The 11,185-nt window shown below is 39.0% G+C and overlaps 1 protein-coding gene across 1 annotated transcript in view; it reads left to right on the plus strand.

Annotated features, from left to right (window-relative positions):
• ALKBH1 (alkB homolog 1, histone H2A dioxygenase) overlaps positions 1-11,185 on the plus strand; it is a 29,892-nt gene that overhangs the window by 949 nt on the left and 17,758 nt on the right. The window contains exons 2-3 of the mRNA XM_019920131.3: positions 1,507-1,615; positions 5,289-5,451. Of these exons, the coding sequence (XP_019775690.2) occupies positions 1,507-1,615; positions 5,289-5,451 (272 nt within the window). The remainder of the gene's footprint in view (positions 1-1,506; positions 1,616-5,288; positions 5,452-11,185) is intronic.

An 11,185-nucleotide genomic window follows, 5' to 3' on the forward strand; every position in this document is an offset into this window, starting at 1 on the left:
AGAAACTTCATTTGTTAGCAGAGATGGTCTTAGAGTTGTCAAAATAACATAGAGAAAGTCCAGGAATAGTGTACTTGGCTCATGGAAGAACCCCTCAGACTTTCATTCAACTCCTTTTGCCCATATTTTACTGTAATACTTACATAATTTTAAAATGTAAGCCACCTGAGAAGGGGACATTGTATCTGGCACAGTACCTAAAACAGTAAGTACACAGTAAATGCACTATTTATTTAGTACATAAAAACATGGGTAGTATTTCATTCTCCAGCTCAAAACAGATTGAAAGTAGCAAATTAGAGAAGAAGAAAGTTGCTATTAATAAGACATCAGATGAGAGCAGAGGAGAAAGTGATGGCTAACAGTCTGACAAGGGAGGAAGCAGACAAACTTTAAAAGGCTGAGAGGTTTGATTCAGCTTAGAATATGATAGATTAGGTCCACAGACTTCTTTCCAGTTTGAGGGTGTTGCTTAATTACAGTGCAGTATTAAGTAAGATCTATTTAAGAAATCATTATGAAATGTTTGAAATAAAAACATTCTGTTCTCTGGGTACTTGAAAGAGTTAGGTGGTCAGGACTCTCAGAGAGTTTCAGATAGCCATTTCATTATAGAGACTGGGTATACAGCAGCCACTTGTTGGTGGTTTGTCTGGAAATCTACACTCTTGGCAAAGTTAATAGATTAAGAGATCATCATATCTTTTGGGGAGAGAACATTGGAGGTATTCTAAGGCAAGCCAGACCCTAAGTTTATTACTAATGTAAGAATAGTTTGGTTTTTTTTAAATATCCTTAGTTACTTTAGTGACTGAATATTGGATTTCTCAACTAGTTTAATGAGCCATCCATAAGATACTCTTAAATGCAAAGAAACCTTCATAGGCCCCTTAAAAGCTTAATTTTTAAGTAACTAATAAAGACAAAAAATTACAAGTTTCATTTTGAAGCTCCATCTAAGAGAGCAAATATTGTACTTCTAGCAAACAGGATTCCCAATGTTTTATTGAACCATTTTTTCTGAGTGGTTTGAGCACTCACCCTCCCCAGCCTGGTGTTCCTCATAGCTCTGTTTAAGCACCATCTGTGTACAAGTTCCTCAGGAGCATTACTGTTAGCCCTAACCGAAGTAAATAGCATTGTGACTTAGAGTATTCCATATACCAAACACCTTTCATAATTCAGAGTCCTATAAGAAATCACAAAGGTGTGGTATCATAGGAAAAGATAGTCTTAAAGGCCAAAGTCAGTCTGCTGCTCATCACTACTTCAATTTTGTATAGCTCTGTTGTGTTTTTTAGTACATAGCTGAGGAAACTGAGGTTCTAAGAAGTTAAGTGACTTATCTGAGTCATGCATTAAGTAAGTGATAGAGCTAAGTTTAGTACCCCAAACTTAGGACTCCTAACTGCCCCATATCACAAATGCCTTTAGAGGTTTGAGATTCTCACAGTTAATCTGTAAAATAGCTCTAACCCACTGACTTCTGTTTCCTTCCTCTGCCAGGTGGTCAAATCTCACCTAAATGTGTCCTCAGTCAGTGACCATGATGCGTACAGAGCTGGACTTCAGCCCGTAAGCAAGTGGAGAGCCTACGGTCTCCAAGGCTATCCTGGTGAGTGCAGTTGAGCTCAGAAGGCAAAATCAATCATTTGTCTAATTTTGGAGGAGGAGTTATAATCAAGTAAATAGACAAAGAAGAAAACTAAACACACAAATGTTCCACTCCCAAACCCCTCCTGAATTCTGCCATGTCTAAGATTTCCATTTATTTGGCATTCCCAAAGGATAGAACAGGAGTCAGTAATGCCTGCCTTATAGTGCAGAAAGTGACAAACCAGGTACGAATCAAATATTAGGGCACTGACTCTGGACTCCTTGCTGCAGCTCTGAACATCTACTCTGGCAAAAGAAGCACTTTGAATTGATAGAGTAACTCATAATGTTCATTCAAGTCGCATAATCCCTACATTCACGAATGGCATAACAACTTAAAAATTGTTGCTATCATCAAGGCTGAATTTTTGAAAAGAGAATTGAGGTTAATGAGATCAAAAGTCCTAAAAGACTAAATAATCTAGAATTTTGAATTTTAGTGATATCAGGTAGTTCATTTTACAGGTAGAGAAATTAATGATGAAGAGTGGGTAATGTTATTAACCCTTTTTCTAGGCTCATGGGACCATTGTGTTGATAGATTAATTATCATGAATGATTTAGAAAATTTGTAAATGCCTTATTTGGCCGAATGATTTTATATTTGCATCCTGTTTCTAGAAGACATAAAGTTAACATTGCACTTGTGATTTCAAATATGGGTTAAAAGCAAGAAAAATTCCTTTAAAAAAATTAATTTTCGTTGTACCAAGGGCCAGGTCTGTGTTACAGTTATTAGTACATTATCAGCACTGAAGTATATGTTGATAACATTGGAAAGGGTAACAGCTTTAAAACTTTTATAAAAGGCCTTGTGCACTTTAGTTCTATATTAAAGAACTAAAGACCAGTTCTGTGTCTGAAGTCACAAAGAAAACAGTTGAATGGTGGCTTTTATATATGAAAGCATTGCTCTTCATGAGTTTGAGTAAATGAGGAGCATACATCACCAGTAGTGTTTTGTGCACCTTTTGTTCTTGAATGCTGCTCTTTACCTTTCAGGCCTTGCTCCTGTTTTCACGGCCATGTTTCTGTTGTTGTGCCTCCTTCCCTTAACAGATTGTTCAGACTACAAAGTTATCAATCCCACTTCGGTTTTCTGTTGTCCAGATTGGAGTATACCTCATTTTATTGTGCTTCACAGATACTGTTTTTTGTTTGTTTGTTTTTCTTTTTTACAAACTGAAGGTTTTTGGCAACGCTGCATTAAGCAAGTCTGTCAGTGCCATTTTTCCAACAGCATTTGCTCACTTTGTGTCTCTGTCACATTTTGATAATTCTCGTAATATTTCAAACCCTCCACCAGCAAAAAAAGTTACAACTCATTAAAGGCTCAGATGATGGTTAGCATTTTTCAGCATTATTTTATATAATTAAAATAAATTAATTAAATTTTTTAATTAAAGTGTGTTCATTGTTTTTTTAGACATAATGCCATTGCACAGTTAATAGAGTACAGTAGAGCATAAGTATAAGTTTTATATGCACTGGGAAACAAAAAATTCATGTGACTTGCAGTATTTGCTTTATTGCCGTGGTCTAGAACCAAAGTCGCAGTATCTCTGAGGTATGATTGTACTTGCTATTTGAGGTTTCCTAGGACTTCACACTTAAGCCACATCATTTGAGTTGGTACCTCATTGTGTTATGTTTCCTGCCATTGTAAGCTGCATTTAATTGAAGTACAATGTCCAGAACATGGGAAAGGAGTCTCCTCTTACTCTGACTTGATCAGAAGGATTATGTTTACTTCCGGATCCTGCTTATTCTGAAGGAATCTGAGTATACCACAAGCTGTCCTTACAAGAGTGAGCAGGAAGGTGATGGGTCTGAAGACCAGAAGCTGAGCCTGGGGAAGAGTAGACCTGAGTGGGAACATGACAGCATCAAACATTTGAAAATTTGTTGTACACAAAAAGGGGTGGGAAGCAATGCATACTAGTGATTAAGGTCTGACACCAGACTACATGGCTTCACGTCCTGGTTCTGTCACTTCCTACTGTATGATCTTGGGCAAGTTTCTCAATCTCTCTTGGCCTCAGTTTCTGCATATGTAAAATGTGTCTAAAGGTAGTACCCACTTCATAAGATTAGGATTAAATTTGAGTGTACATGTAAAGTACTTAGGTCAGTGCCTTGCACATAGTAAATGTTCAGTAAATGTTAGCTACAGAGTTAGAGGCATTTATCAAGAAGAATTGACAACTGATTTGGGGTTGCTATATGTGTCAGGACCTGAGACCAATGCATGAAAAATTAAAAAGAGGCAAATTTTAACTCCATAAAAGGAAGACAACAGTTGTCTGGAATGGACTGCCTATAAAAGTATTCAGTTTCCTGTCACTGTTCAAACTTGAATTAGATCAGAAGTATTCTTCCTTTGATGTGATATCTTTGTGGGTATTACGATATTCTTATTTTGTGAAATAGTGGTGATAGCAGACAGTAGGTTATTGGAAATTTTTTTCATATTTTTTTTCTTTATAAATATTGGCAGTCCTGTTACTCCTAAATTACTTGGAGAATTTGACTAATACATGACATGCAGAAGTGGCCTCCACACTTATAAGTGAACGTCCATTCCTTCCTCCAATTTTAGAGGAAAAGGGATTGCTTCTGTTCAAAACCACTCCCTTCACCCTTTAATCCCACCTTCTTTTACCCCTTCCAGCTTTCAAGACCTTGCTGTGGTTCTTTCTTCTCTTCTGTTTTCAGCCAGTTCCTTTCTGCTGGCTCTTTGCTCATGTAAGCATGCTTAGGTCTTTCCAAACCCTAAAAACGATAAACTCCCACCTTGTTCTTCTGTGACTACTCCTCAGCCTTTGTTTCCTTTCACAGCCAGACTTCTAAAGGCATTATCTGTATAACCGTCTCTACTGTTCTATCTCCAGGTACTTAGGACAAAGTTTTTCATCTCCTTATCTCTAATTCTTAAGAAAGTACATATAGTGTATGTTTGTTGAATGTTTGATGAATGAATCCTTAACCATGCGTAGGATTCCAGTTAAGTATTGTTATTCGTCTTTTACAGAGGAGAAATGGTTAGGTATTTGCATACTGAGCAGATGTGTATACCACCTTTCTTCCCTGTTATAGTGATCAAAGTTCAAAGGAAGCAGAAATCACACCAATTATTTTAACAGATGATTTTATATTAAAAAAATCATTAGCCAGATATTAGAAAACAAAAAAGGCAACACTGCGATATCACAAAAGTAGTAACTACAGGAAGCAGTTTCCACCTCTCTAAATGATACCTGGTGAAATTTGAGAGGTGACTTGTCAGTTTCAGTTCTGAAGTTTGCTTTGGAATAACACAATTGATAATTGTGTAGTATTTGTTTCTCTTGAGGATAACCCAAAAAACTAGAGATAATTGCATAGTGGTAGATGTCTAACATTCATCATCAAAACAGCTTTTATTAACTTGAAGGAACTCCTCTTCCTCTGAAATTAGAGAATAGGAATGAGAATATATGCTTATGTGTGGAAGCCACTGGAAGCATTAGCAAAAGGAGACACGGAATAAATAATAATGTAATGGGTATAAGGATGTCACCAAAAATACATGATCTGATTAACTGATGGAGGATTTCCTCCTCTTCTTTTTTTCTCATCCATCTTTTGTATAGGATTTATTTTTATCCCAAACCCCTTCCTCCCAGGTTACCAGTGGCACTGGGTGAAGCAGTGCCTTAAGTTATATTCTCAGAAACCTAATGTATGTAACCTGGACAAACATATGACTACAGAAGAGACCCAAGATTTGTGGGAACAGAGCAAAGAGTGTCTAAGGTAAGTCTTAACAGTCACAGTAAAGCATTCATATTCAGCTCACGTCATCACAGATCTTTAAATGAACTACTCTATAATAGTTCAGTGAAAGTTACTAACATATATTTTTCCTCATTTCCATTCAAATACAGCACAGTTATATTCTTTCCCCCAGGAACATTTGGACAGACACTTTGACAGTTATATTAAATTGAGGCCAACTTTAAAGATTTGCTTATCATATCTTAGATAATGAGTTCATCCTCAATCATCAGATGATCCATTTTCTTTTTTTTTTTTTTTTTTTTTGCGGTACGCGGGCCTCTCACTGCTGTGGCCTCTCCCGTTGCGGAGCACAGGCTCCAGACGCGCAGGCTCAGCGGCCATGGCTCACAGGCCCAGCCGCTCCGCGGCATGTGGAATCTTCCCCGACCAGGGCACGAACCCATGTCCCATGCATCGGCAGGCGGACTCTCAACCACTGCACCACGAGGGAAGCCCAGATTATCCATTTTCATTCGGCTTCAGCCCTTTTTTCTACCTAAAGTAGAAAAGACTTCAAAAGTCTTTTTTGAAGACTTACGGTATCCTGAAGAAAGTAACACTGAAAGCACTACTCTCCTAGATGAAGTCAGTGTTACTGCCTGTTTTACGGTAGGTCAGCTGTTGTTCGTGGAAACTAGTCCTTGTACCTTAATGTTGTTTCAGCATTTCATTCATTCTACAGATATATATTTTTAATTTATTTATTTTTATTTATTTTACTATCATTTGTATTTATTTAGTTATTTTTTGTCTTCATTGGGTCTTCGTTGCGGTGCACGGGCTTTCTCCAGTTGTCGCAAGCAGGGGCTTCTCTTCGTTGCGGCGCGCGGGCTTGTCATTACAGTGGCTTCTCTTGTTGTGGAGCACGGGCTCCAGGTGCACAGGCTTCAGTAGTTGTGGCACATGGGCTCAGTAGTTGTGGCTCGCAGGCTCTAGAGCACAGGCTCAGTAGTTGTGGCGCACAGGCTTAGTTGCTCTATGGCATGTGGGATCTTCTCGGACCAGGGCTCGAACCTGTGTCCCTTGCATTCGCAGGCAGATTCTTAACCACCGTGCCACCAGGGAAGCCCCTACAAATATTTTTTGAGGGTCAGTTATGTACCAGGTGTGATGCTAAGCATTGGAGATAAAAAGATAAACAGGACACTGTCCCTGCACTCAGGAGTGCATAGTCTACAGCAGGAACTCGGTATCAAAAGGAATAAAATAATAGAGCTCAGAAACTGCTACGATAGGTGTTTAGGAAAATGCAGTGGGGGCCAGAGGAAGAAATAATTCTTCTAGGCAAGAAGGAGGTGTCAAGGAAAAATGATTTTTTAATTGGGCCCATTATCCTCTTTTTTTCTCTGTCCATTTGAAATGAGTCTTCAAAAATGATTAGGAGGGCTTCCCTGGTGGCGCAGTGGTTGAGAGTCCGCCTGCCGATGCAGGAGACGTGGGTTCATGCCCCAGTCCGGGAAGATCCCACATGCCGCGGACCAGCTGGGCCCGTGCGCCATGGCCGCTGAGCCTGCGCATCCGGAGCCTGTGCTCCGCAATGGGAGAGGCCACAACAGTGAGAGGCCTGCGTACCGAAAAAAAAAAAAAAAAAAAAAAAAAAATGATTAGGAGTTTGCCAGTCAGAAAAGCAAGAAGGTGTTGTCGATAGAGAAAGCAGCCTGAGCAAAGACAGAGTAACTTGTTCTGTGAGATAGGAGCACAGAATATGTACATTCATGTGTTCATTCAACAAATACCTGTTGAGTTTCTGCTGTGTCAGATAACTGTGCTTGTGTGTTAGAGATTCAAGACCAAAAAGACACACTTCCTGTCTTCAAGCAGTTTGTAGGTTAGTCGAGGACAGAGACATGTAAACATAATTAAATACAATTTGGCATGTACAGGGATAGAGTTTATAAGATTATGAGTATGATCACTTAAGTGGCTAGATTAAAGATAGATGATGGGAGATGCTTCCTGGAAGTCATGAATAGAATTGGCAAGAGATGACATCGGAAAGGTAGGTTAGGGCCAGATTGTAAAGAGTTCAATGATGTAAAGTACTAGTTCTAGCGTCAGATTGCCTGGGTTCAAATCCCAGTTCTGCCACTTACTAGCTTTGTTAACTTAAGCAGTTTCTTAACCTTTCTGTACCTCAGAGTCGTCTTTTCCTCATTTAATAGTGTGAGGATTAAACAAGATAATATGTGAGAAATCCTTAGAACATCCTGTTAAAACCATTATACCAGCTTTGTGTGGTCTGTTTGAACTTAAGTGGCTCTAATGGTATAGTTTTCAGAAACTATGTCATATTAATTCTAGCAGGGAAATAGACGATTTTCTTAAGTTGAAAGGAAAATGAAAATTAAATGCATTGGTTTTCCTTTAAAACCTTCTTGGTCTGTAGGTTATGTTATAGACAAGAGCAGTAAGGAAAATCCTGTTCTCAAGTGTATCTTCTGTAGAATTGAGAGCAAAGTAAAGGAAGATCATGGCTGAGTGAAATTAGTCAGAGAGGTTAGAGTTTGTTACTAAGCCAGCCTGTGTTTTCAAGTAATTGATTTTTTTGTTTCTGACAAATGACTCTGTAGAAATCCCAGTTGTCATTTTCTATAATAGCTCAGATGAATCTCTTTAATAAATCATCCTGTAAACAATGGTGAGATACCTTTTTTTTTGGTCTAATAAATTAGCAAAAAATGAAAAATGCTATGGTCATACCTTCTGTTGTCAAGGATTGGAAGAAATTGATATGCTCAGACATTGCTGGCAGCACTGAAAATCGATGAGGGACTAGTTCTCCTTCTGTCACTGTATAGAATGTGTGTTTCAGTTTCCTCATCTGGGAAACAAAGGGATTGGGCTGGATAAGCCATTCAAGGTGACTGAATCACGGTCAGAGTCACCTAGACAGTACATGCCAGTTCTCCCACTGTCCCAGAGCATATCAGAAAGGGAGAAGGTCTGTGGTTCAAAAAGATGTCCCTAGAGATTCTGATTATCTACCATAACATTCACATTGAGAACCACTGAACTAGAGGACCTCTAAGAATCCTTTCGATTTTAACTTTCTAGGTTTCTGTGGTCAGGGAGGAAGAAACTTTTAAGTAGGAAATGAAGGAATATTTGGAACATATTAGCAAAAATAGTTTGTTCACAATATTAGGGCACCTCAATTCTATGTTTTGTTCAAAGTTTATTGTCAGTGAATGGTGTAGCTAGAGATTCTTGCACAAGCGTACTATAGTTAGGTGTAAGCATCTTTATTGCAGCATTGTTTGTAATGGGGGGAAAATGAGAAACAAGTGTCTGTCAGCAGGAGATCAGATAAATCAAGCATGACAGACCCCAGCAGTAGAATGCAGCCACTATACAGCCATTAAAAAATCCTAACTCCAACCCTCCAGCAAATATAGTAGGGTCTACAGTTGTAATAAACAAAATCATTCCTCAGCATCTCCATCACAACCACTGTAGTCTAAGCCACCATCATTTACTGCAGTAGCCTCCTAACCAGTCTCCCTGTGTCTGCTCTTGTGCCTCTTCAGTCTGTTTTCTACAGAGTATAGAAATTGTGTCATTTCTTTTATAGTTTCTAATGTGCAATACTGCAGTTCAATTCTAATGCAAACCATCCAGAGTCAGCACAGACATCACAAGTTAAGGGCGTGGTCCTTAACCAAATTACCCTCACTTCAGACACCACCTACAAGTTTGGGAGGGCCCCAGGCTGTACAACACTTCTTAACAACTGGTTACAAATTCAGGGGAATTCCCATGACCTCCTCGGGTTCATTAACTCACTAGAACAGCTCATAAAACTCAAGAAAGCATTATACTTATGATTATAATTTCACTATAAAGGATACAAATCAGGGCCATCCAATGAAGAGATCTGTAGGGTGATGTCTTGGAGGGTCCTGAATACAGAGCTTCCATGTCCTCTTCCCATGGAATCAGGGCATGTAGCCCTCCCAGGAAGCTCTCCCAAGGCCTAGTGTTCACAGCTTTATTGGGATTTCACTACTTGAACGTGACTGATTGACTCATTGGCCGCATGCTTGAACTCAGTCTCTAGCCCTCCACCTATCGAGTAGGTCATGCTAATATCACTTCAAGCCTAAACCCTCTAAGTTGACATTGGTCTTTCTAGCTTAACAAACCCACATCCTGAGTCATCTTTTAAGCATAAACTCAGGTGTGGTCTTAGGGTCCACAGTGAATAACAAATACTCCTATCCCTCCCAGAAATTCCAAGGGTTTAAAACCTTGCTGTAAAGAACCAAGGACAAAGGCCAGTCAGATTCTTTGTTTACAGCCCCATCACACTTAGAATAAAATCAGACGTCTTTATCAAGGCCATGAGGCCTAGATGATCTGGCTCTCCCACCTCATCTCCTATTCCTTTTCATTTATTCTCCAGCAGTACTGGCTTCCATTCTGTTCCTTAAACACATCAGGCATACTCAGATTCTTTGTACAAGCTGTTTGTTCTGATGTCATTTTATGAGATCTCTTTATTCAATTAAAAATAGCCCCTGTTTCCTGTCCTCTTTATCCCTTTGCCCTGTGTTTTTATTCTTCAGTGCATGGTAGTTACTAAATAAATATTTGTAGAATTACTTAGTTAATGGATACTTTTTTATGCCTTTTGAATTTTGTGAATGTATTATCTATTCAAAAATAACTTTTTAAAGAATAAGGCAGGGCTTCCCTGATGGCACAGTGGTTGAGAGTCCGCCTGCCGATGCAGGGGACACGGGTTCGTGCCCCGGTCCGGGAAGATCCCACGTGCCGCGGAGCGGCTGGGCCTGTGAGCCATGGCCGCTGAGCCTGTGCATCCGGGAGAGGCCACAACAGTGAGAGGCCGCATACCGGGGAAAAAGAAAAAAAAGAATAAGGCAAGGGAAAATATACATTTAAATAAAGCAACTTAGCTTTATTTATTCCATAAGTTAACTTATGAAGTGCTTTGTATCCATTTTTGTATGTGTGCTTTTTTCCATTGATATTCTCAATGTGGAAGCAGAATTAATTCCTTCCCCTTTCTATTTCTTTAAGACTTTATGATGCTGTTATAGCATTTATTGTAGTGAATCCTGTCATCTGCCCCCTTCTCCTTCCTACTACCTGCCCTGCCCCATCCCTGCCCCCAGACCTTGAAATTCTTGTAGCCTTGGCACCAACCACAATTCTTAGTATATATTAGAAGGTGTTCAGTAAATACTAATTTTAAGTAAATTGATATCTTCTCTATTAGTCCAATAAAAGCATAATGCTGAACTTGAGAATCATCAATTAAAAACTGTATAGTACAATACCTTTCCATCTTATTTTCATTAATTTATTAAATAATGTACATTTGTGCTTTAGGAAATATTTGGTGCTAGCATGGATATAAAACTCATTACATGTCTTTGAGGAAGGGACTATTAAAGGAGGAATTCAGGTGCTTTCATAAGATATTTACAGCACTAAAGCTGTATTCTTTAATAGAGGAAGTTGCAAGGTGCTGTATGGGCACAGTAGATAGAGGGAGAGACTGAGTCGAGGATAAAGATTTCCCTTAAGTGTTTAAACTGTGTGGAAAAGCAAGTTAGAAAAATCTGCTATGCAGAGAGTAGAGTAGGAGAGGAGAGAGCATTTCAGTAGAAAATTGTATGGTCAAAAACACAGCCATGAAAGAAGGAGGGTAGGTTACCTTGTAGGAAATGTTTGAAGATGAAAGTAG

Source organism: Tursiops truncatus, chromosome 2 (assembly GCF_011762595.2).
Source record: "Tursiops truncatus isolate mTurTru1 chromosome 2, mTurTru1.mat.Y, whole genome shotgun sequence".
NCBI lineage: Eukaryota > Metazoa > Chordata > Mammalia > Artiodactyla > Delphinidae > Tursiops > Tursiops truncatus.